Here is a 27,821-nt window from a genome sequence, read left to right on the forward strand (position 1 = left end):
CGGGCGATAGTTGCGTCCATCCCAAAGTGCCCAGCCATGGGGGTCCCATGGGCTAGAAAGAACGCATCCTGCTGGAGGGCCGCAGGCAGCAGGTATCTTGTCCTCTCTCCTGTCAGAGTCTGGTCAGTGGTGGTGAGGCAGCCATGCTCGTCAAGCCCCAGGGCTGAGAAGCGGCTGGCGTACTGCTGCTCGTCTCGTTCCTTGCCACGCAGCTCAGCCTTGGTTGGGGCCTTGCCATCAGCCACCCATTGGCGGACACGGAGCAGGAGGGGGTCCTGTGTCTGGGCTTCCAATACTCTAGCTGAGTCCAGTCGGGCGGCAGGAGGCCGGCTAGCTGCGGGCTCCCCTAGCTGGGCCAGGTTGTGGATATACTCCGCCTGCTCTGCTAATTCTTCGGCGCTAGCCGTTGGCATGTTGGCATCTTCCCGGCGGCTGAGGGCGTCGGCGTTGGTATTCTGGGTGCCAGGCCTGTGGCAGACGGTAAAGTCTAAGGCCGCTAGCTCCTCCTGCCAGCTGGCCACCATCCCTGTGGATGTGTTCAGTGATTTCATCTGTAGCAGGGCAGAGGAATCAGTGTTGATCTGGAAGCTGCGGTAGGACAAGATGCCGTGGAATTTTCGGATCCCATAGATAATGGCGGCCATCTCTCCCTTCCAGGACGGGTAGCGCGTCTCAGGGTCGGTTGTCTTGCGCCCCACGGCGGCAATCAGCCTCTCCTTGCCCTCCTGGCATTGACTCAATATGGCAGAGATGGCGCGGCTGCTGAAATCTGTGGTGAGCTGGAACACTGCTGGTAAATCAAACCTGGGCGGCGCTCGGATGGGGGCCTGTCGGAACTTGTCCTTGAGTTGCAGCAGCTGGGCTTCCATCTCAGGCGTCCAGGTTAGGGCCTTGGCCGTCTTCTGCCGATTCATCTCGTATGTGAGGTCTGCATACTCTGGGATGAACAGGCGGTAGTATCCAAAGAAGCCCAGCAACGCCAGCAAATCCTTGGGGGTGCTAGGGGCTGGCCAGTCCAAGATGCGGTCAATATAGTCCTCTTGCATGGCTATCCCCTCTCGGCTGAGGGTGTGACCCAGATAATCCACCTTGGACCGGAACAACTTGGTCTTGGCTGGCTTGAGGCGGATCCCTCCCCTGCGGTGGGCTTCCAAGACCTCTCGGAGCCTGGCCAGGTGGGCCCAGGTATCCTGGTGGAAGGTCAGGACGTCGTCAAGGTATGACTGGAGGTTGGCTGTGCCTAGTGGGTTTAGGACCCCTGCAATAAACCTGGAATAGACAGACGGTGCCGTAGCCAGGCCAAAGGGCATCCTTTTCCATTGATACAAGCCCCTGGGGGTGGTGAAGGCGGTGCAGGGCCGGCTATCCTCAGACACACGGATGGTGTAGTATGCGGCCACCGCGTCTAGAGCACTGTAGACACGGTGCCCGCCAGCTCGTTCCACCAATTGCTGGATCCTAGGCAGGGGGTAGCTGTCCAGCTCCAGACACTTGTTGAGGGCCCTGTAGTCGACGGCCCAGCGGGTGCTCCCGTCCTTCTTCTTGATGGGCACCAGGGGGCTGCTCCAGGCGGAGTCCGACGGCTCTATGACTCCTTCCTGCAGCCAAGTGTCCAGTTGTTGCTCCAGTTCAGCCTCTTGCCGCGGGTTCAGATCCCTAAATCTCTGGCGGATCGGCTGGGTCCCTGGCTTGAGGCGCAGCTGCAATTCAACCACATCTGTGCAGCCGGGGGTAGAATTGGAGAAGACGTCCCTGTACTCTGACAACGTAGTCCAGACCTCCTTCTTGAGCAAGGGGTCCTTGCGTAGGAACTCATTGTCTTCCATCTCCAAGGCCTCCCACAACTCTTGCATGTCTATAGGCTCAGCAGGTTCTTGGACCGAGTGGAGACGCGGGGGAGGCGTATCAGAGACCTCCAGAATGTCAGGTTTGACCAGCTCCCCTGCCACTGGGAGGCCAGCATCCAGCAAGAGGGGCACCTCCCCCTCATTGACCACCAGTACTCTAAACACAGTGGCAGAGCCAGGCCTGTGGGCATACAGGCCCTCTGGAATAACAAGGTCCTCCCCAAACCTCTGTTCTGGGGCAGCTAGTTGAATGGCATCCTTGGTGCGATGGCCTACTAGCTCAACAGGGACTGCCATAACCCCGCGGCCAGGCAGGACCACCCGCTTGGCTGTGCGGAGCTGGGGTGGTTGACCGTCAGTTGGAGTGACAGCGCTCAGCCTATACGTGGCTGGTGAGGGGTCAGCCTTGGCTCCGGGACCCACCGGCCGCGACTTGACGGGCTCGGCTTCTGGAGAGGCTGACGTGTCGGAGCCAGGCTTGGCTCCGGGGGCGTCCGGCCACGATTTGACGGGCTCGGCGCTGGGAGAGGCCAAAATGCTGGGTCCAGCTTTGGCTCCGTGGGCGTCCGGCCGCGACTTGACGGGCACGGCGCCGGGAGAGGCTGGGGCCTGAGAGTTGAGTGTGGCTCCGGGTACATCAGACCGCGACTTGACGGGTCTGGACTCGGGCTTGGCTGGTGGACTGGCTGGAGGTCCCAGGTAGAGGGGGCCAGGTGGACACGGCTGGCCGTTGATAAAAATGTCGGAGGAGAAGATTGGTTCTGGAGGGCTGGCAATCTCAGGAAACGTTGTTGGCAGGCTCTCCCTTGGCACCTTGGGCACTGGGGGCAACCCCATGGCTAGCAGGTTAGCGCCCTTGTGTGCGTTGAGCTCAGCGTCCACCCAGTGTGTGCCTTTCTCAACCACACGCGGCTGCTCAGGCAGGGGGCCTGGCAGAGGCCCCTCATAGCTTAGCTCTCTCTCGGCTGTCTCCCGGTCAATGGGGACGCCACGGAGTGGGATAAACTCCCCACGCGCCCACAAGCAAGGTGGTTGCATGTCGAAACAGAGCCTAGTTCCGAACTCCTTGAGAAAATACCCTCCTAAGTTCAGAGGGTGGGAGAGATTTCGGACCACAGTCACGTGGTATAGATGGAGTATAAGAGTGTGTGAAACTGCCATATATAACTCTTTTAATTTTCCAATTACCTGGAGGGGCTGGCCTTCCTCATTAGCAGTCAGGATCTGGGTGTTGTCCGGAATCAACATGCGTTGCACGCCCATCGCGTGCATGAGGTGCTCAGAAATTACAGCAGACCCTGGTACACGGTTGCCAGAATCAACCATGGCATCAACCTGTACATGCTGGGCAGGGTCAGGAGTAGGAAACCTCACCCTGATATGGCAGGGGAAGTGGAGGTCCTGCCCTTGGGACAAGGGGGCCTCTCGTTCGGCTGGGGTTGGCAGAAACTTTGGTGGTGGCCGCACCGCAGCTATGGTGGTATCGCTTACCATGGTGGCTTAGACTGTAGCTTCGAATCACTAGAGCTTATTAATTATCACTTGGTCAACAATTTTATATTTATTTTTATCACTTGGTTGACTTTTTATACACAATGATGTGTTGTTATCACTAGGAGCTCTAGGTGTGATTCTGGAAGCACTGGCAGCAGGGAATGTCCGTCCTGCAAGGTTCAGAGGGGTGACGGCGGTAGGGAATGACCCGTCCTACAGCGCCGCTGGTTCGAATCCCGACAAATGGCGGCAGGGAATGGCCCGTCCTACAGCGCCTCGGGTTCGAATCCTGGGGGACAGCGGCAGGGAATGTCCCGTCCTGCCGTGCCTGTGGCTCAAAATCTGCTATCCGTCGCAGTGGTAGGGCTTACTTGTGTGCTGAAGCTTCGCAGCCACACATTGCCTTCTTAGGGAGACCAGCACACAGCTGTCTGTCTCGTAGGTTTGGCCTGGGTGTCCTGGGGCTTGTCCCAGCTACACTTGCCAATTTAGACTCAGTTTTGTAGCCGTCTGAGCTAAATTATCCGGTTGCCGTGGCTGCGCACCTAGCGCTACTCTTACATGACACGGACAAAGCGTCTTAACTGGCGCTTTTAGCAGGCTAAATCTGCTTGCCGTAGGCCAGAGGCCCACATATTGCGTTCAAAATGATGGAAATTCGACCTAAAAAGGCCGTCTCACGGGTCAGTTGGCTTCTCAGTTGGCGGCTGATTGTCCCCTTACTTGCCAAAGGGTCCAATCAGAGGTAGAATAGGCTAGTTCTGTAAGGCTCGATCTCACAGCTGACACCAAGTTCTGGTAAGCCGAGCGTACTCGGCCCACGGGGTAACGAGTTCGGATTCAACGGGCCCTAGCCTTTAAGTATTCTACCAAACAAACAAGCAGGATTCAATCATACAGAATTATATATTTAAACTGAATAATATTTACAAGTTATGTTTACTATATATATACAACAAAAATATGACAATAGTTAGGTTTGAAGGGGGTGTGGGGCGCTAGGGCTTAGCGCCCGACGGTAGACAGGCTGTGGGGGCAGCGGTGGTAAAAGGGGAGGCAGTGCCTCCCGATTATATAAGTGCATGATGGACTCGTGATAGTTGCATGTTCAAGTCCCCTCCCCACATTTAGGCAGGCTTAGTTTGACCGCCGGGTGCGGGGTTAACAGCGGTCATGAGATGGATAGTGATATAATAGGATTAGTGCGGTGGGTTTGTTATCATAAGTCACAGCGAAGCAACTCTGTATTGGGCCTGTCCGTATGGGTGTCGTATTACCACATTATGATTTAGCATTAAAAACCACGACATTTTTATATTCAAAAAATATTCATTATATTGATCATACAATGTCGAGATTATTATTGCTAAAATATCTTTCATGTAACTGCAAAAAAATCAATTGATAACTTTGTTTTCATATTTTTGTTTAAAATAACATTTACTTTTAACACAAACACATATCACACGGCTCGCTTCGTAGTTCATGCGACGAAGGTCACATATATACTAGAGTCATATTCCTCCCTTTTTTCATTCCCAACCCCCATTTATGAACAAAGGTGTATCATAATCAGAGAGAAAATGTCTAAAGGGATAAGTCAATTTAAAATTCAAATATTATATGTTGTTTCAGTTTTATTATTAATTTATTATTACACTAGCGGTTACGCCCCTAGAAGCCTCTAGGGGCACTTAAGTTAGCAGTGGGAAAAGTCAACCTCATCCAATATTAAATATGAGTTTCAAAAGAATAAAAAAATAGTTTAAAACTTTCCCAGGACCTATAAGAAGCTTCACTGTAAAGGAAAACAATATCGGTTCAGCGGTTAGCAAGATCCTTTGGGACAGACAAAAAACGCTTACTACTTAGATAATAGGACTACAATGATGATAAAAACACATATTAAAAGCGAAGCTTTTCTATAATTAGGGTCGGTCCGTCCGTCCGTCACAGAGAGCTAGATCTTTTCGCTAATTTAAACAGGTTAGAATTGTCCTATCGATTGCATGATGATTCCTGTAGTAGTTAGGTACAATTTAGAAAGCGTAGCAACTCTATAATCAATACCAGAATGTCCGTACGTCCATTTGAAACATGTTGATTTTTAACTTTTTTGACAACAAATTTTTGTATGTTAATATTATCCCATTCTTCTGATTTTTTGAAAACTGATTTCTAATACAACATGGTACAATGTTATAAGCAAAGCATCTCTTTAAACAAGTCCCAAAAATGTAAGAATGTCCTTAAACAGTCTCATCTATTTATGCAGTTTTGCAACAAATTTACTTACAATATTGTTTGTACTGATTCTTTAATATTCTGCTAATTTAGTTCTGACAATCTACAAGTGTTAATTGTCGTTTGTCCTTCCATTTCAGAGCTTTGCTTTTATGAATGTTGTCATCCTTGTTTAAGAAATAAACATATCAACAAATTATACAATATCAGGCACACTTATTGTGTATATGTAAGATATTTGTATAGTAGGACTAGTAAAATACTTTTCAGTAAGGATTCGAAACCGATTAATATCCGCTGGATTAGAATCGGTTCTAAATCATACTGAAAAATCATGTATCATATTATAACAAGTATTCTGCATTATTTTTAATTTTACAATTAAACATTTCTAAATCCGCGAAAAGCTGTCTATAATACGATGCGATAAATAACTATTTCAGTGTGGATACGAATCTAATTTTTCCCTCTTGATTTAATAGGTTTTGAGTCATACTGGAAAACAAGGATGACAACATCCATAAGTAGCGAAGCACAAAAATTGTGGATGGGAATACGTAGAAGTAGATTTAAAATCAATAATAGATTTATTGGAGAAAATAAACATGAAACCTTGTTTTATTTTGTATGATGAAGATGGTTAAAGTAAATTACTTACTAGATGCACATAACAATGGGAAAAAATATTTTGAAACTGTTAATGCAAAAAAGTTTTAAAATTGGACCAAAAATGCCAAAGATATGGGGAAATATATCAACATATAAAAATAGCCAAAAACCTGCTAAAAGGCAGTTTGGCCGCCATTGTTTCTTTTCATAAAACGCCAGAAATTTAATTTTAATATCTTTAACTGAAAAATTTATGAAAATTGAACCATAAACACCAAAGATATGGAGAAAAATGTGAAAAATATAAAAATAGCCAAAAACCTTCAAAAAGGCAGTCTGACCGTCATTGTTGTTTTCTTCAAATGACGGGAAATTTAATTTTGATATCTTTAACTGAAAAAAATTTGAAAATCGGACCATAAACACCAAAGATATGGGGAAAATTTGGAAATTATAAAAAATAGCCTAAAACCTGCTATAAAGCAGTCCGACCGCCATTGATGTTTTATAGTTAATTGTGCTCCTTAATGATGGGAATGTTGTCAAAAAATTTCAGCTCTCTATCTTTTATAGGAGCCGAGAAAATCACGTTTCCCCCAATTCATTAATTACGGACGGACAGACGGACGGACAGACGGACGGACAGACATTGTGAATTATAGAGTAGCTTCGCTACTAAAAATGTATCATATTGTAGACAATTATCAAAAAAAAAACAGAACACTTTTTGTAGATGAGAATAATCAGTGGAAAAGTTTTGACACTACATGTTTGTACCAACCAATTCAGATTTAGTAGGCCATATCAGAGAATTCAGGATATAGAACAGGCGCACTCCGAATCCACCTTGTTAAACATGTGCGCGGCCAGCTCGGAATACATGTCCTACATCGTCCAAAAAATTTTATTGGCATAAAGGTAATTACCTAAGCTTTTTAAAGTGGGGTCAAACGTCCTGACTGGTCAAGTAGTTTAGGAGCTATGGCCGTGTGAAAAATGTCCGGTTTTATTTGCCCCACCCTGTATATTCAATTTTTTCTTATTCGCTTTTGGTACTTTTATTAAAGTTTTATAATCAACAGGGACAAGACAATGGCTGATAAATTGATGTACATCCCCAATGAAGATATACAAAATACCCTTTCTGTAGATTACAATTAGTGTTTGAAACCTTTGGACACTCAACTAAATGAACCAACCAATCAAATTTTAATAAAAGTCCCTAAGGTTGTTTAGCCAACGAATAAGAAAACATTTTTAATGACTTTGGGGACTAGTGTAATAAACATCACAATGTACACTCCCTCTATGAATTATTATACTTGGATTTAAATTAAATAAGAATGACATCATCCATAGTTGACAAAGCACATAAATATAATAAACAAAAGTCGTACATTCTTTAAATATTGAGCAAATCAAACCCATTTCCTCACTAACAACAAGTGGATGTATCATGTTCTTTTTTTGCGTTTGGGCTCGAGTTAATCCTTACATAAAAGTAACAAGATGATTTTCTGTTTGTACCAAAGAATCTAGCTGGCCACTTGACTGATATTATTCTTCTTTAAAATATGGATTCAGGTAGGTCCAAGGTCCTTCCAAAAAATCGAACAGATGGACAGACAGACGGACATAGGGACAGACATACAGATGGAGAGACAGACAGACATACACATAGATAGACAGACAGACAGTCAGATAAATGGAATGACAGACGGATAGACAGACCGACATACGTACATAATGATGGACAGACAGACAGACGGACAGAAAACAGATGGACAGAGAGACGTACAGACAGAGATATGAACAGACAGAAAAATAGATGGACAGACAGACAAACAGAAACACAGACAGATTGACAGACAGACAAACAGAATGACAGGCAGACAAACAGATGGACAGACATACGGACAGACAGAAGGAGATAAAGATAGAAAATGTTTTAAATCTTATAATTTACAAACATATGGACAGATAGACAAACATACAGACGGAGAGACTGACAAAGAAATAGACAGAAACTAGTTTAAATCTTAAAATTTACAAACATATGGACGGACAGACAAACGTACGGACAGATGGATGGACAGGTAGACAAACAGACAGATAAATGGATAGACAGACGAACAGACAGACATATGGAAAAACATACAGATAGACAGACAGATGGACAGACAGATGAAAACTGGTTTAAATCTTATAATTTTCAATGTTTATATCTGTTGAAAGGTGTAATATGACAGTGTGGTTTGGGGCAAGATTCATATCTAACTCCCTCCTTATTAATGAAAAAAATCGAGAATGTCATATCCTATTTAGTGACAAGCAATTGTCCATTTAAGAATTTTAGACGATTTTTTTTATGGTATGAATGACAGAAAAGACGAATATACAGTGTTTAGATGTACACATTTTCATATGAATTATCACTGAAATTTCAGCTGTCTTCATTTAATAACAGCCGAGAAAATCACATTTCCTCACTGTTCAACTGGTGTACAGATATAAAAAGTGAATAATAGAGTAGCTTCCATACGGATGAATTACTGAGTAGCTTCATTTCTATAAATGAGATACAATAGCTAGAATAAAGACACTTAGGTAAAAATCTTGATCAAACAAACTGACAAAATACCGTTTTAGTAGCAAGGCTACTGTAAAATTCACTTTATTTGTCTGTTGTCCTGTCCATCATTAAGTCATTATGTAACAGTCACTATGGGAACACTGTGATTTTCTCGGCTGTTATTTAAGGTAGACAGCTAAAATTTTTAGTGAAGATTCCAAGGCCTGTGCCCATCTGTATTCATATACATTTTATTTTCGTCTGTCTGTCACTCATGCTTGAAAAGTCAAAAAATACTTATTTTTAACCCTTAACAGTTGGAGGGGGGGGGGGGGGGGGGGTCATTCATCACCCACCCCTCCGGTTGATTACATGGCTTCAAAATTAGATAAAATTGTAAATAAATCTTAATTTATACAATATGTCTTTTGTGTATAAGGTAGTCACCTAATTTTTTTTTTTGGCAAACACTTAGATATCAATGAGCATCTGAGAAAAGTGGTGTGTAAGGTAGTCACCTAATTTTTTTTTTGGCAAACACTTAGATATCAATGAGCATCTGAGAAAAATGGTGTTATGACTGTTTGACCGCTCCATGACTGTTTTGTAGGACCAGTTTTTTGTCCAGCTTTTACTATAGACATATATCATAAATATCATGGCTTCTATTACAGCTAGAGACCAAAAAATTTTTGTGGTAAATTCTTGAGTAATAATAAAATTCATTGAATAGTAAGGTCATTATTATTTGACCACTTCTTGATCATTTTTCAATTTCCTACCTGTAATTTTGCTGTTTGTAAGCTGCCGGGTGCCATATTTCAAAATAGCCTTAGACCAGCCCATTTTTTTTTGTCTTTTGTTGTGATAAGATACAGAAAAAAATAATAATAGGTGCCGTCAAACCACTGTAACCACCAAATATGGCAGTTTCCATTATTTGCTGTTTTTCGGCCATTGTAAAAAAAGTTAATTGTTTGTTAAAAAAATTAAAATTCCACCTAAAATTTGGTATTCCTAGCTTTAAAATTGGCAGCTCTACAGCTGTTTTAATATTTAGCGGCTGGCTGCTAAAAAGCGGCTATGGAGTGGTCGTACCGCTATAACTAGAAAAAGTAATTTTCTTTAAAAATGCACATGAAGCACCAGAAATTTTTTTTTATGTCTCTATCTGTAACATAAGCCAAGATAGAGGGGGGGGGGGCTTTTAAGGTGAGAATTGGGGCCAATCTGTAAGAGTTAACAATGTTTCAGATTTGGTAATTGCCCAGACTCTGACTTTATGTCACAACAAATGTCATATATGACTTTTGGAAACAATGTGTCAGATATGGTGATTGCCCCAACTCTGACTCTATGTCATTAAATGTCATATCTGACTTTTGTTAACAATGTGTCAGATATGGTAATTGCCCCAACTCTGACTCTATGTCACTAAAAGTCATATATGACATTTGGTAACAATGTGTCAGATTATATAATTTCCTCAACTCTGACTCTATGTTACTAAATATCATATATGACTTTTGGTGATATTGTGTCAGATTAGGTAATTTTCACAACTCTGACTCTATTTCACTAAATGTCATATATGACTTTTGGCAATAATGTGTCAGATTAGGTAATTTCCCCAACTCTGACTCTATGTCACTAAATGTCATATATGACTTTTAGTGATATTGTGTCAGATTAGGTAATTTTCTCAACTCTGACTCTATTTCATTAAATGTCATATATGACTTTTGGCAATAATGTGTCAGATTAGGTAATTTCCTCAACTCTGACTCTATGTCACTAAATGTCATATATGACTTTTAGTGATATTGTTTCAGATTAGGTAATTTCCCCAACTCTGACTCTATGTCACTAAATGTCATATATGACTTTTAGTGATATTGTGTCAGATTAGGTAATTTTCACAACTCTGACTCTATGTCACTAAATGTCATATATGACTTTTAGTGATATTGTGTCAGATTAGGTAATTTTCTCAACTCTGACTCTATTTCACTAAATGTCATATATGACTTTTGGCAATAATGTGTCAGATTAGGTAATTTCCCCAACTCTGACTCTATGTCACTAAATGTCATATATGACTTTTAGTAACATTGTGTCAGATTAGGTAATTTTCTCAACTCTGACTCTATTTCACTAAATGTCATATAAGACTTTTGGCAATAATGTGTCAGATTAGGTAATTTCCCCAACTCTGACTCTATGTCACTAAATGTCATATATGACTTTTGGTGATATTGTGTCAGATTTGTTTGCATTGCCAAAAATGAGAAAATAACCTGACATAATGTCACTAAATTTCAGATTGAAATCTGAACTTTGGTCAAATTTTGTCATATCTGAACTTTGGTAACAAAGAGTCATATTGAGACAGATTTAAATCTGAAATCTAGTGACTGTGGATTTCTAATCTGACCGAAAAGGGGTAAAAACTACTAGGGAATATAGTCTTAAGTTAAAGCAAATTGGAGAAAAGATTTTGTTGCAACCCAACTAAAATCTTTAATTTATTTAAAAAATAAACATTGATTTTTAATTTAAGAAAGTAAAAAAAACATTTTTTGAAGATATGTTTTATATAATTTTTAATATTCATATATTGTGCAAAAATTCATTATTTACTTCCCACACAAGCAAGCTTTATTGCATTTTTTGCTGCGTATTCAGAAAATTTGAAAATCATTGAAATTAAGTATTTTAGCAATATATCCTATTTCAAATAAAATAACATTTTCTTTGCATTTTAAAAAGTTTAATACTCCTAGCTTAAGCATGAAACATAGTATAAATAAAAACCACCAAAATTAATAGATTTAATAAATAGATGATAGAATTATCAGAAGGACCTTTTTTCTTGGTTGGGTCGACCTTCACCCCGTCAAATTACATGCATCTAGAGACTCTATATTCGAAATGTAGAGGGAAGAAAAATGGCATAAAACCATCCCAATACGTAAAAATAGTTCCTAAAATTAATAACTCAATCGATAGAAGTTAGCGAGATCTCAACGGACAAACAATAGAACAATACTTCTATATATAATAGTGTGATTTAATTAAACGCTAAATCTAGAATCCTTGCTTTAAACATTAGAGTAAAACAATAGAGGGGGAAGGGATTAAATAAATGTATGTCCCCAACTCGTGGTTCATGTGCTAACTTTTAATTGGGTCTTTGAATACCAGCCAATTGCGTTGTAAATATCAAAGCGGCCAAGTTGCTACAAAATATCAGAAAGCAATTTGATAGCAGACGAAAAAAGTCCCCAAGACAGGTAGTTGTTTGTGTTATACACTATGAAGCTCTTTATAGTGCTTATAAAAAAGGGGACACATTTATCACGAATAACGTCATAAAAGAATAATGGGCTATTCTATTATGACGTCATTCGTGATATAAAAGTTTTTAAATTTATCCCCTTTTTTATGGGCACTATAAAGGGCTTCTATATCTATATTTATAGATTTTTCTTTTAACAATGATATATTCTGTCCTTAGGTCGTGGCAGTGGTGCGGGAAGAGCATCCGAGGCATCGAGCGGTGGTGGGGGGCGCACAGTTCTATGGCCCCCAGTCACAGAGGCCAGCACCGCCGTGGATGGAGGCGACATTATGCTGCCCGGAGGTGGCAGGACCGACTCCCCGGAAATCGTGACCCCGCCACCAAGCTACTCACAGGCCAAGATTCTTCAACTGAGCACGGAACATTTGGCTAAACAGGTTTGCTTTAATTTTAAAAAGTAATTATACCGTAAAAAAAAAATTTTTTAAAGACGATTTTCTCTTTTGGAATTCAAATAGCCACTACAATGTTGATAAAAATGTCACTGGAAAAATATAAAGCTTTTTTCAATAAAGATAGATAGACAGACGGAAGGATGTTATATAAATGAAGGATGTATATTGTTAAATACACTTGATTTTTAAAACTTATATTTTTTCTGTTTAAAATGTTTGCAGCAAATTTTTTCCCCCGTTATTTTCCGTACCAGGTAAATTAAAGAATAATTAATTATGTAATACAATTTGACTTCAGTTGCGTCAAACGACCAATTACCTATGACAGTCATGAAAGGAGGGAAAATTGGACTGTTAATTAAACTAATCCCTAAAGTTTTTATTTGTTGGCTTAACAACTTTGGGGACTTTTATTAAATTGTGATTGGTAAGTTCATTAAGTTGAGTGTCCAATCGTTTCAGACCTATAATTGTTATCTACAGAAGGGGTAATTTGTGTATCATAATAGAGGACGTACATCATTTTACCGGCCATTGTCTTATCCTTTTACATCCCTGTATGACAACAGTCACACTAAAATGAACAAATATTTTGAAAATTTGAATATATGACATCAAATTTGGTCAAATATCTGTATTTGATTCACATTAGTCAAATGACAACGAAATTTAGATATATTAAACATATACAAGCATTAATAAAATTATATGGCAGAAAATCAGAAAGAGAGGGTACATTGAACTGTTTGTTACACTAGTCCCTAAAGTTTTTTTTTAATAATGTACTTCAATTTATCGGGCATTGTGTTATCCCTTTAAATCAATGGAGAAAATTTATTTAATGGTTGAGATATAGATAGATATGAAAGTGAATTCGGTGCTTCCCCTAAAAGTGCATGTGGGGATGGTTTTCCCCTTACGCCCGACCCCTGTAGGGTTCCTAATCAAATGGAGTTACCCAGTAAGTATCCAGCATAACCTAACCTGACCTGGCCTGAAATAATAAACATGGCCCATTTTTTAAAAATTTATTCAAAAAATCCTTTACTGAAGATTTTATATAATAATCTAATATTGTTTCTGAATTAAAGTTTTCTTTCCCTTTTTAACTTAATTTTGCAAGCTTGTAGCTGTTTTAGGTATGTATAAATATAAAAAACAACAGGATGTGTGGTTGTATGTATATGAATACCTAAAGATCTTGCTGACCATAGGATCTATATTTTTTTCCAATTACAGTGAAGCTTATAAAAAGTCTATGGAAGGATTATAACTATTTTGAGAGAGGTCACCTCTCAACTTCCCATAGAAAATCTAAATATTGAAAAAAGTAATATTGTATTTATACATATTTTGTTTTAATATTTTTACTCGAATATCCTTATCATGTATGTATAATTTCGTATTTCAAATATTTGAAATGAGCCGTAAATAAGCGCAGGTGTAAAATTTAATTAGATGATTCCCATGTAAATACTTCATGTTTCATTTAGCATTTGCATTTATAGAGTACAAATACAATTTAGCTTTAGTTTTATAGTTGTTAAAACAATTGAATACATAATTTCAAATATTTCCAAACAATTATGGTAAAAAATAAGGTTTATTGGATTAGTCTTATTATGAGAAAACATTATCTAAAAACTAATTTTAAAAATACTAGTTTAAATTAATATTTCTCTTGGTTCTATGAGGAACGGTGTTGCTTCGCAGATCCCTCAAAGCATCTTTAAACATACTTCGTGCATAGCATCCATTCGTCAATAGACATCCAACCCTTTAATTGAACGACCTGTGTCTAGAAGTCCTAACTGTGCATTGTAATGAGTTGCACCTGTATATGGGCCAAGCATTCCCCCTAATCTTATTATTAATGACATGCGCCTGACATAGCATACTTTTTTAACGTGTCGGGTAAATCTTTTAATAATATTTTTTTAGATTTTTTACTTTTTTTACTACGGAACATTAAAGTGCACCACATAAATGACACACAAAAAAAACTAAATGTTCAATAGATGAAAAGAAGATAAGTTATTTGTTGTTGACCTTTCTCTCACTATGATCACTCAAGACATCAAAGAAACTTTTTAGCATTCTTTTTTTGTGATCTATACAACTATTTTTTTTTAAAGCAAGCTTTTCTTGAATTAGGGTCAGTCTGTCCGTACGTCCGTCCGTCCGTAACGGTTAGCTCCTTTTGTTAATTTAGACATCTTAGAATTTAGCATGATGATTCCTATAGCAGTTAGGTACGTTTTTGAAAGCGTAGCAACTATATAATGACAATTCCTTAGACAACAAGGTACAAAAATATAAACGAGGCAAACTTTATAATCAATCTTAAAAACGAAAGTATGTCCTTTTACTGTATCCTGTATTTAAGAAATTTTGCAAAAAAATTATGTACAATTTTGTTTAGCCTTACAAATTTTTGTTATGCTTAATAAGTTCTGACACTTTAAAAGAATTATGTTTCATTTTTTCTTTCTTCTAATTGTAGAGCTTTGGTTATGAATGTTGTCATCCTTTTTTAAGGTTCAACAATTTTACAAACAAAGTTTTAGCTAAGAAAGTCATATTTTTTAACTTACATGAAATTTGTTGTTCAATTAAAATTTTCTTTTTGGGCTGAATTTACAGTTTGGGGGTTTAGTATTTTTTTAGGAGATAACTTTTAAATTCCTATTATTCTGTATCTTATGAAACATTAGAATTCTCTTACTCTTAAAAGTTATGGAAGTTATGATAAAAATTTTAAGAAATACATAAATAAATATTTTATCCCCTGAAACAGTACAAAATGTACATTTACAATACATATAGTGTATTGTAGTTGGATAATGTTAGATTGTCATTACTAGGGTGTGAACCTCATGTGACAAATACAATACATATAGTGTATTGTAGTTGGATAATGTTAGATTGTCATTACTAGGGTGTGACTGTGAACCTCATGGGACAAATACAAAGTTTTCCTGGAAGCAAATGTTGCCCATTCCTGCACAGAATCTCTTCCCCCTTAACATTGAAATAAATTGAAAATGAAGGGTTGAGGGGGGGGGGGGGGTTATGGAAGGTTTCTTCTTCTTTCTCCAGTTGTTACCTTAGCTAAGGTTAGGTAGGTTTTATTGAATACAGTGTAGTCCTTAAGGGTTAAGGCATCGTTGGTAATTGTCTTTGGGGGATAAGGCATCACGCAGGGGTAAGGCATAAGGAAAAAACTATCCATCCATAATTTTTTTATTTATATCAAAAATAAGGGATGGGTTTCTGTGCTTGCTAGCAACTTTGAGGGAAAGAACCAAGCAAATACTGAAGTGGTATATCAATTTCGGAAATTGAAAAACAAACATCCAACCAATTCAGTGTATAGGATGTTACTAAAAAGTTGTTTTCTTTTTTTTAAAGCGAAGCTTTTCTATAATTAGGGTCGGCCCGTCCGTCAGTAGTCCATCTGTACGTCCGTACGTAACGGATAGCTCTTTTCGTTAATTTAGGCATGTAAGAATTGTCCTACCGATTTCAAACTTTGCATGGTGATTCCTGTAGTAGTTAGGTACGATTTAGAAAGCATGGCAACTCTTTTAATCATAACCAGAATGTCTGTACGTCCATTTTAAACATGTTGATTTTTACTTTTTTTAACAACAAATTTTTATGTGATAAAATTATCCGATTGATCTGATTTTTGGAATACTGATTCCAAGGACAACAAATTACATTGTTATAAGCGAAGCATCTCTATAATCAAGTTCTAAAAATGTAAGTATGTCCTTAAACAATATTCTCTATTTGAGCAGTTTTTCAGCAGCTTTACTTACCATTTTGCTTCGTTCGACTTTTCTACATACATATATATTCTGATTATTCAGTTCTGACGCTATATAAGTATTAATGTTCGATTGTCCTAACATTTCAAAGCTTCGCTTTTATGTATGTTGTCATCCTTGTTATTTTAGGAGGAGGAACAAAAGATGAGCAGTAGTAGTATGAGCAAGTCACAAATTCTAAGCTCACAACAACAACAACAAATTACAAAAGCCTTCTCCCAAACACAGGAATGTATATTGTCACTGTGCAAAAATCCAGGGAGGAAGGGGACATTGGGTATGTTTATCACACTAATCCCCAAATGTTTTCATATTCATTGTCTTAATAACCTTGGTGACTTTTAATGTATTTTGATTGGTTGGTTCATTTAGTTGAGTGTCCAAACATTTCAAATACTAATTGTAATTCTAAGGGGTAATTCTGTGTATCATAATTTGGATGTACATCATTTATCGACTATTGTCTAATCCCTTTAGATCCCTGGCAAAAATGCAATCTTTTCTGCTCTAATACTTTTTTACATTTGTCGTATTTTGTCTTTACTAAACATAATCTTATCTTTAAAAACATAACTTTAAAACACATAACCCGGGGATCTAAAGGGATAAGATAATGGATAACAATTTGATGTACATCACAAATGATTATACACAAATTTACCCCTTCTGTAGATTACAAATAGTGGTTAAAAAAGGTTTGGATACTAAACTTAATGAACCAACTAATTGATATTAAATAAAAGTCCACAACGAAGTTAAGCCAACGAATAAGAAAACGTTATTATAAAACTTTGGGAGCTAGAATTTAATTTTTGCTGTTAAAGAGAACTAATGTTATTTACTAAGACAAACATCTTATTGTGAGAATTAATTCATTCTTACTTGGATCTTACACCAGATTATCATGTACTATAGTAATGTGAAACTTGTAGCTGGCTAAGAAAATATTCCATCCCAATTTACCCCATCCCTCTCCTTCTACTGGTTGAACAAACTGATCATTAAGTAATTTCCTTGTTAGCAACCTAAATAGACGACAATTTTTTCCCTGTCATAATATCCACATATTTGGATGGGGTGCTGCCCCTTTTACCACTAGCAAAAATACAGCCACTGTGTATTTGACAAAAAGTGGGTGTGTTTTTGTCAATTTCGATTTTAGCTGTATTTTTGGCAATATTTTTTTTATCCACTGTCAAAATTACACCTTTACTACTGTCATATGTACAGTTTCGATATCCATTATATCAAGTATACATTATATAAATTTCTAGTCCTCCTACTCCATGCAAAAATCATCTAGTTCATCATCAATGATGACGTCATCAACCACCAAAGCACAGCAACAGCAGTTGACCAGTTCTTACGGAGGACAATATAGTGTTAATAAGTCAGGTGATTATTATTTTTCATCAAATCATCAGGGATGTATGTATGGCTGTCTATATGACTATGCAGTCAAGAGAATAACATTATTCGTTTCCTTTACAATGTCCTGTCCTTGGCATTTATACATTTGCAAAGATTAGTATTGGCTATAGTCGGTTTGGTGACATAGCCTCTTAAGAGACAATGAACACCCTTTATAACAAGAGGCGATTATACTGCTTTGGGGCAGTGAAGGGGTGATGGAGGAGTGATAGAGGAGTGATGGAGAGGCAACAAAGGGCATATTTGCAAAAGGGAATTAAGAGACAATAGAGGGGCCATCAAGGGGCTATGCAATATTTAATAACTATTTGATTGTATAAATAACCTTTGTCAACGTTTTAAATTGTATCAATTAACTCAACACTGTACAAAACTTTATCTATAGAATTTAGGAACAATATTAATATTAATAAATTCCAAATTGAAATAAACCTTCCCTCTCCTCTAAAATTAAATAATTAAATTGTTCGAGTATGCTTCCTTTTGTAGCAACGCCTCTTAAGGGGCGTTTCGTCGTATTTTAACAGTACCTTGATTTTAGGTTATTTTAGATTAGGTTAGATTTAGTTAGGTTAGGTGATTGCCCCGCAGAGTTAGGCAAATGACCCCGCAGGGTTAGAGCCCCCACAGGGACTAGAAGTAGGGGAAGAGCTACAGTGAAAATACGACGGAACGCCCCTTAAGAGGCGTTGCCGAGAAAGGGACAATACCCTGTTCTGTTTCTCTTTATATGATATTTTATATTTTTATTGATTGCATAATTAAATTGATATTTTCTTTGACACAAAAATATTTTTCATTAGTTTCAATCCATTAGAAAGTATTATTTTATGTAAGTACTTTTGCTCTATCATGAATGTAAATAACACTTATCTTTCAATAGGATTAAACTGAAAACAATAAAGCTATTGATAAATCAATTGCAAAGGGTTTCATAACAATATGTCTTTTGTTGTGTTCAATTTAAAAGATTTTCCCACCAACGCCATTAGAAATAAGTTATAGCCCTCCATAAAATTTACTTTATCTTTTTAAAAGCGAAGCTTTACTATAATTAGGGTCGGTCCGTCCGTACGTCTGTCCGTCCGTACGTCTGAGATGGATAGCTTTTTCCGTTAATTTAGGCATGTTAGAATTGTCCTATCGATTTCAAACTTTGCATAGTGATTACTGTAGTAGTTCGGTACGATTTAGAAAGCGTAGCAACTCTATAATCATTACCAGAATGTCCGTACGTCCATTTCAAACATGTTGATTTTCTACTTTTTTAACAACAAATTTTTATGTGATCTAATTATCCGATTGATCTGATTTTTGTTATATTGATTCCTGGGACAACAAAGTACACTATTATAAGCGAAGAAACTCCATAATCAAGTCCTAAAAATGTAAGTATGTTCATAAACATTATCCTGTAATAGGTAGTTTTTCAACAAATTTACTTACAATTTTGATTCGACTCTTATACATTTATATTCTGATTATTCAGTTCTGACACTATACAAGTGTTGATGTCCGTTTGTCCTACCGTTTCAGTGCTTCGCTTATATGGATGTTGTCATCCTTGTTTGACTGAAATTGTAGATGGAGCGTTGATCTCCCCATACCGCTCTTTCATTCAGGGTCTCTAAGAGGTGTAGCCGTAGTAGTAAAAAAATTAATGTAACAAGGATGACAACATCCATAAAAGCGAAGCTCTGAGGAGTTTTAACATGTTTAAAATGAACGCACGGACATTCTGGTAACGATTATAATATTGCTACACTTTCTAAATCGTATCTATCTACTTCAAGAACCCCCATGTAAAGTTTTAAATCGATAGGACAATTATAACATGCCTAAATTAACAAAAAAGCTATCCGTTTCGGACAGACCGACTATAATTATAGAAAAGCTTGGTTTTTAAAAATTAGAGAGACAGTCCATAGCCAGATATAGCATTGCTTATTATATTTCAGGTAGTCAGGGTGCGATCAGCAGTTACACTACTAACAATAACAGTGCACACAATAATGGGCATACTACATTCAATAGCGCGGCAAATCGCAGGTGTTTATACAAAAACTGTTAAAATAGTTTGTGCAAATTACCTATTTATCCTATTATATAAAGTATTTTTTTTTCTGTAACAAAGGCTCTTATTAACTGCTGAACCCATAATGTTCTACTTTAAAGTGAAACTTATTATATTTTTAGGAAAGGTTTTTAACTATTTTGGGGGAGGGTATATTCCCCCTACTCCAATTTTTTTCTTTTTCTCCTTTAAACATAAAATTAAAATGGGGGGGGGGTCGACTTCTTCCCACTAACCTTAAGGCCTCTAGGGGCGTAATCGCTAGTTTTAGAATATAATTTCATCTATATTGACAAAGAACAATTGGTGTTTTTCCACAAAGTGTCTGTTGAGCTTTAAAGTCACCCCCCCCCCCTTAATTTTTAAAAGTAATTAAAACCCCAACGGGGCCTTTACCTGCAGTGTCCTAAAATGCAGGACTTCAGTTTTGTAAAGGGTATTACTATTTTGAGTATTTTCATATTATTCATTTAAAAATCATGCGCTTTGTATAAACAACACACTCCTAGCGTTGACCTTGAGGAAACAAGCCGCAGCAGAGTGACCGGCGCGGCGACTAACAGCAGCAGCTCTAGAAGGGCGGAAACAAGCAACACAGCGGTCAGACAGGCGGATATTAACAATAGTAGTTCAAATAATCAGGTTTTTTAGTCATGATATTTTATTTTTGATTAATTTAGCTTCTAAAAATGAACAATTCTCATGGAGGGAGGGGACATTCAAGGAAGTAAAGGGGTGATTACCCCCCCATTTAAAATTTACCCCTACCTTGGGGGTGCCGTAATAACCCCCAACCATTTAGGATGGGTATTTACCCCCCTTTTTTTGGGGGGGAAAAACCCCACCCCTCCAAATACCCCGGGGGTAAATTTTTTGGTGGGTAAAAATTTACCCCTGCCAACAGATTTCAGGGGGGGTAATTTCCCCTCCCAAACAAATTCTACCCCCGGGGTAAACATTTGGGGGGGGGGGGGCTGTAAAAAAAATTGCAGCTCGCTTCGCGCGCCATTTTACCCCCCCTCCAACAACAAATTACCCCCCCCCCTTTAAAAAATTTTACTTCCCCCAAAATAAAAAGCTTGGACGCCCCTGGGGACATTAGAATGCAAATATTTTTGGTACCCAAAGATTCAAGAAGATTTATTGTTTTAAAAACTTTGGGGACATTTATCAAATCTGGTTTAACTGGTAAAAAATTAAATGTGTCTAAACCTTTTTATCAAAAACTTAATCTATAGATATGGTAAGTTTGTTTATCAGCAAATTATTTTGCTTTTCTTTTATGAATCTTATTATTTTGATGGTTCTTAAATTCACTTGTTCATTGCCTAGCAGGTATCTGAAGGGATAAGACAATGGCCAATATATTGATGTACATCACCAATTATTATAAACAAAATTACATATTCTGTAGATTACAATTAGTGGTTGAAATGTTTTGACACTCAACTAAATGAACCAATCAATCAAAATTTAATAAAAGTACCCACAGTTGTTGAGCCAACAAATAAAAAATCGTTATTTTTAAACTTTGGAGACTAGGTAATAAAAAGCCCAATATCCCCTCCCTCCCTGCTTGTCATGTCTAGTTCGGAATGTAATTTTCATGAAGCTTTAAATTTACAACACTAATGGAATTTTAATTTCAACATGAGTTTAGACTTATTTTGACAGGGCTATAATAATATTTTACAACTAACAAACTAAATTGATAGTTGCATGAAGTGCATTTAACAAGTTTGATTGCAAGCATAAGTTACAAGAATACCATCTAACACATATAATTTTGTATTTCAATAATTTGCAATCAATAAGGCACCTCCAATATAGTCGTCATGCTGTTTTTGTGAAAACAGGACAGCCATTAATGTTGCATATATCCAAAAAGTATGATTTTCAAGTATTGATGTTTTTAAAAACTACCTGGTAGAAAATTTAAATTCTTTCAAATATGTCCTAAAGATGTAGTTTAAACTATCGAACAGAAAAAAATATGCAGTTCACTAAAGTTTAAATTCACTTTGTGAAATTACCCCTTTGGAGCATTTTTCTAAATGTATCATTATTAAATATTAAATAATAATAATCCAATATGATTTCATAAGAAATTAGATACTTTTGTGGATGGTATAAACTTAAACAAAATAATAATCAACTTACAGTATATGAGATAAAAACATTGTATAATGTCCCAGGACAAACGCTAAAGTCCCAAACTTCGGGGTGGACAAACACAGGAGTGTTAAAATATTAAGTTAATTTAGTATTTTTATACATATTAGGTTAGGTTAAGATATAAATGTACAGACAAGCTTCCCGCAGGGGTTAGAAAATCAAAAAAAACCTATAAGATGGTCTAAAATAGGTTAGGTTAGGTTAGCTGTCCACTCCTGCGTTTGTCGACTCTGACGTTTGGGACTCCTGCGTTTGTCCTAGGACCTTGTATAAGATATTTGAGTTGCTATAGCCTTACCCTTACTTTACCTTACATACAACAAGCATCGCAAAAATACGATTTGACGGACAGACAGGAACTTGTAGAGAAACTTTGCCTTAAAAAACTACTAGCGAATACGCCCCCTAGAGGACTCTAGGGGCACATGAGGAGGGGGAAGTCGAATTTGATAACCCAATTTCTTATTTTAGATTTTAAAAGAATAGGGTTTAAAAAGTTTTTGGGTTTGGAAATTTTTTTTTTTTTTTTTGGGGGGGGGGAAGTGCCCCCTCCCCCCCTTATTTTTAATTTTATTTTTAAAAAATAAATTGTTGGGGGGGTATTTTTTTATAGGGGCGATTTCCCTTAGGGGGGTGGTGGTACCCTCCCCCAAAATAGTTATAAACCTTCCTGGAAACTATGAGTAGCTACCCTGTTAAGGAGAACCCGATCGGTTCAGCGGTTAGCGAGATCCTTCGGTACAAACAGACACACAGAAGGACAAACATCCTTTTACTTTATTATAAGGATATTTAACTGACCAAATTATTAAAAACATGTCTTAAAATGCTAGTTGACACAGACGCAGTCTCCCCCTGTCGTCAAACGGCCAAAGCTCAACTCCACACCAAAGTATGATAGAGACAGCTTAAAGGTGAGAATAGTTATTTCTTTCATCGTATTATAAACGGCTTTCCGCGGATATAGAATGTACAATTATAAGATTAAAACCAGTTTTTTAGCCCCGAGATGCCGAAGGCACGGGCTAAAAAAACTGGTTTTAATCTTATGATTGTACATTTTTATATTCATAGAAAGCTGGATATAATACGATGCTAGACATAGTTTTTTCGTATGGATGAGAACCGGTTCCTATCCACCGGATTCGAATGAATACGAGAAAATACATATAAAATAATGACATTATCCAGAAAAGCAAAGATCAATGAATCTGATAAATCCTATTATATAAAGTAGTAATGTTTGTTTTTGTGGTTGTCCGAAACTGACTTCTTATTTCTAGAGAATCATGGCATATGTCCAGGAATGGTTTAGGCTTTTTAAATGCGAAGCTTTTCTATAATTAGGGTCAGTCCGTCCGTCCGTACGTAGCGGATAGCTCTTTTCGTTAATTTAGGCATGTTAGAACTATCCTATCGATTTCAAATTTTGCATGACGATTCCTGTAGTAGTTGGGTACGATTTAGAATCATGACCAGAACGTCCGTACGTCCATTTTAAACATGTTGATTTTTCTACTTTTTTAACAACAAATTTTTAAGTGATCTAATTATCCATTTGATCTTAATTTTTGGTATATTGATTCCTGGGACAACAAATAACAACATTATAAGCGAAGCAACTCTATAATCAAGTCCTAAAAATGTAAGTATGTCCATAAACATTATCCTGTATCAAGCAGTTTTTCAACAAATTTACTTACAATTTTGATTTAACTCATATACATTTATATTCCGATTATGCAGTTCAGACACTATTCAAGTGTTAATGTTCGTTTGTCCTACCGTTTCAGTGCTTCGCTTTTATGGATTTTGTCATCCTTGTTATCATAGAAATAACTTTATTTGTATAGTTTTTGGCTATAGTTCTGCCCCTCCTTCTCACTTTAAAATACAGAGCCCCTAAATGCTAGGCGCGCATAAAATGATATAATGTAGAAATTTTTCACCCATAAACCAACTATTATTTATTATTTTTAGGAATTAGATGCTCAAATCACAGACATTCAAAGACAATTTGAGGCTGAACTGGAAAACCTATTAAAATTCGCAGGTAGAACATTTTAGTTATAGGCTTCTCTTTTAGTAGTTATGCTACTCTATAATTCGAAATGTCTGTCTGTCCGTCTGTCTGTAAGAAACGAATTGGTGATGGTCATTTGATAGTTTTATAAGAAAAGGACAGTTTTTTAAAGAGGTATTTTTTTATAGAGTCGATTTTTCTTGGGTTGGTGGTGGTGCCCTTTCCCCCAAATAGTTAAAATCTTACCTTGGACCTATGCGAATTTTTAATGTAAAGGAGAACCATATCAGTAAGCGGTAAGCAGGATCCCATGCTACACACATACAGACAAACCCACACAGAGAAAGACATCCTTTTACTTTTATATTTTGGATTTGTCTAATATTTATGTCCAAGTAAAAATTTAACCTTCAACCATATAAAACGCAATTCTTATATTATATCAATAGCTTTAAATAATATACGTTCAAATATTTTAATAATTACTCAAAATGTACTATTGATATTTTTTATATACTGGCACCTAAAAGCTTAAATTTTCCTTTTCCATAAAATTTAATAAAAAAGAATATTACTTAACTTTTAATCTTTTGTATATATATAACAAAGAATTTATAATACTAAATTGATTAAAAAGTGCTTTGTATAAAATCAATTCAAAGCATATAAAGCAATAAAAAACAAGGATGACAACATCCATAAAAGCGGAGCTCTATGTCAGACGTTAGGACAAACGAACATTAACACTTAATGTAGATTAAGTCTTAACAAATTGATATATGAAATTGTCGCAAAATTGATTAATTACAGAATACAATTTACGGATATGTTAAAAGATAGATTGTCAAAAAATTAAAGAATTAATTATAGAAAAACTTTACTTTAAAAAAAAAGCTTTTAGTAAACATAAAACGCAAAAGAATGTAAAATAGTATTTTTCCATATTTTTGGAGGGTGTTGCTTCTCTAAAATCATGCATGCGAAACACCATTCTTAAATTTTAAATTGGAAAGGCCCGCAGAAAGAGGGGGCCAAGGGGTTGTAAAATACACTAATCCCCAAAGTTTTACAATAACGTTTTCTGATTGGTTTGCTTAACAACTTTGGGGATTTCATAAATTTTAATTCATTAAATTGAGTGTTTAAACGTTTAAACAACTAATCTACTAAAATCTAAAACGTTAATCTACCGAAGGGGTAATTTTATGTATCAACACTGGGGATGTACATCAATTTATCGGCCATTGTCTTATCCCTTTAGATCTCTGAAAGGCCTGCCTTCCCCTTTTTTATCCCTCAAGAAATAATTACCCAAAGTAAAAATTAATTAAATTTTTAAATCTTTTTTGCAATTGATATGGATACAATCTTACTTGTTCAGTATTGGCATTTAAAAGTTTTTCAGTAATTTAGGCCAAAAGGCCTGGTGCGATTTTCAAAAGATATTTTAACATTTTTCTTTTTTTGGAAAAAAAGTACTATAATTTATTATTCACGTTGATTTAAAAGGACTTATAAACATGTGATGGGTGATTGGCTTCCCGAAAAAAAGGATTAAATTATTTTTTTTTATCATATTTAATTTTTTGGGGGCTTTCCCTTAAAGTACCCATCGAGCACTATCTCCACCCCCTTCCCTTATATTTAAAATCAATTGAAATAAGAGGGTAGGTTATTTGATCAATCCTAACTAAATCTTACATAAATTAATAAACATAAAAATAGAAAACTAAACCCTTCCCCCCCTTCCTCTTATTTATTTTAATATATTTTAAAATAAGGGGATAGAGTTTCGTGCTCGATTAAGCATTTAGAGGAAAACCGCTGCTATGAAACTTCAGTTTTTTTTTCACATGGTAACATGTCAGGGAGGGTGTGGACATTGGGCTGTTTATTACACACAGTCCCCAAAGTTTTATGATAACGAATTCTTATTCGTTGACCCAACAACTTTTTTAGATTTTGATAGGTTGGTTCATAAAGTTGAGTGTCCAAACGTTCCAACCACTAATTATCATCTACAGAGGGGATAATTTTGTATATAATCATTGGGGATTTATATCTATTTGTTGGCCATTGTCTTATCCCTTTAGATCCCTGGAAACATGAACCCTAACTATAATAGTCTCAAAATTAATCGGCTTATCTTAAAACTTAATACTATTAAATTTATATAAACCGAAAACAGTCTATTTTTGGCTAAAATAAGTTTGAAAACATCCGTTAGTATTATTAAGTACTTTGGTAATGTGTTTTCCAAAGATTGTCTGGGTACGTTCAATTATTTTGAGAGGGGGGGGCCTGGGGGGATATGAATAAGAGAAAACAACATTCACCCCCTTCTATAAATAGCATTACAAGTTGTTGTGCTTCTCGCATCTAGGGGGGCATAAAATTAGCCTAAAACAATCCTGAGGTTAATAATCAAATAGCCTAAAACCACCTCACAACCTAAAAGAAGCTTAAGTGTAAATGGCATATAGGTTCAGCGGTTAGCCCGATCTTTCACTACAGACCAGGGGCATTCAAGCTTTTTTATTTGGGGGGTGGGGGGGGGGTAAAATTTTGAAAATAAAAATTTTGGGGGGGTGGTAATCTTTAATTTATAGAGACATTTTTTTTTTATTTTGGGGGGGGGGTAAAAATTGAAAATCCAAAATTTTGGGAGTGCCTACGGCACCCCTAAATTCATTTTTTTGGGGGGGGGGTTATCACTCCTTTACCTCCCCTCCCTTGGACGTCTATGCTACAGACAAAAAAAAGTTTTTCCAAAAATGTTTTTCACTGTACATAAATTATCATTTAGAAACCTGCCCTTTAAAAAATCTTTGTAGTTTAGAGTAAGAATAAATGGATAGGTAAAAAATATATTCTTTCAATTTCGGCATAATTATGAATGTACATCACTTTTTTTAGAATAGAATAGATAGAATAGCAAATGAGAGGCCAGTATTCACTAACCAATGGTAAAATTTATGCTTGCCTCTTATTGGTTGTTTTATCGTATGACGTCATAATCTGTGAAGGGACTTTAATTATCTTCAAAATTAATGAATAGAAGTTCAGGAAATAAATTAATATATAGAATTTTAGGAGAAATACTTATCATATCTCCATTTCACTATCCCAGAGACTACTGAATGTTTCAGGGAGGGAGGGGAAATTGTCCTGTTTATTACAAAGTTTTATTATAATTGTAATTTAGAGAAAGCTCAAAGTGTCATGTGTGACGTCATAAAAATACGTCTATAAAGAAGGGATAGAGAATAAGTGGGAAAGGAGACCCCTAAAAAAGAGACGGATTTTTATGACGTCTTACATGACACTTTGAGCTTTCTCGTAATCTAAAGTAGGGATGATTTTGTGTATCATCATTGGGGGTGTACAACAATTTAAGAACCATTGTCTTATCCCTTTAAATCCCTGGAATGTTTACACTTTTGCTTTCGCTTCAGGCAACTAATGAATTACAAGACCTTTTCAACAATTTTAAAACAATTATGTATTTTTAAATAGGTAAATGTTCTTGACTTAAAAATCTAAATTTGAAATTTATCCCCTAAAAGAAATAAAAATTATTTATACTTTTATGATAAAAATATTTTCTTTTTGTTATATAATTTGTTATTAACCGCATATCAAATGCTTTGCGAAAGTCAAACCTACAAAAATATTCATTTTCAACAAATAAGAATTAATTTCTTAGATAGCTATAATAATAAATATAGGTCGAATAATAGGAAAAATTGTCGTCAGTATAGAT

At 36.8% G+C, this 27,821-nt stretch overlaps 1 protein-coding gene across 1 annotated transcript in view; it reads left to right on the forward strand.

Moving 5' to 3' along the window:
* The window catches only part of LOC145321515 (uncharacterized), a 63,250-nt gene that overhangs the window by 33,211 nt on the left and 2,218 nt on the right, over nt 1–27,821 (forward strand). Inside the window, exons 9-15 of the mRNA XM_080162958.1 lie at nt 12,284–12,504; nt 16,485–16,581; nt 17,628–17,750; nt 19,745–19,835; nt 20,370–20,502; nt 22,869–22,949; nt 24,016–24,088. Coding sequence (XP_080019084.1) covers nt 12,284–12,504; nt 16,485–16,581; nt 17,628–17,750; nt 19,745–19,835; nt 20,370–20,502; nt 22,869–22,949; nt 24,016–24,088 — 819 coding nt within the window. The remainder of the gene's footprint in view (nt 1–12,283; nt 12,505–16,484; nt 16,582–17,627; nt 17,751–19,744; nt 19,836–20,369; nt 20,503–22,868; nt 22,950–24,015; nt 24,089–27,821) is intronic.

Source organism: Acartia tonsa, chromosome 1, assembly GCF_053477335.1.
Source record: "Acartia tonsa isolate MP-2025a chromosome 1, ASM5347733v1, whole genome shotgun sequence".
In the NCBI taxonomy this organism is placed as follows: Eukaryota; Metazoa; Arthropoda; class Copepoda; order Calanoida; family Acartiidae; genus Acartia; species Acartia tonsa.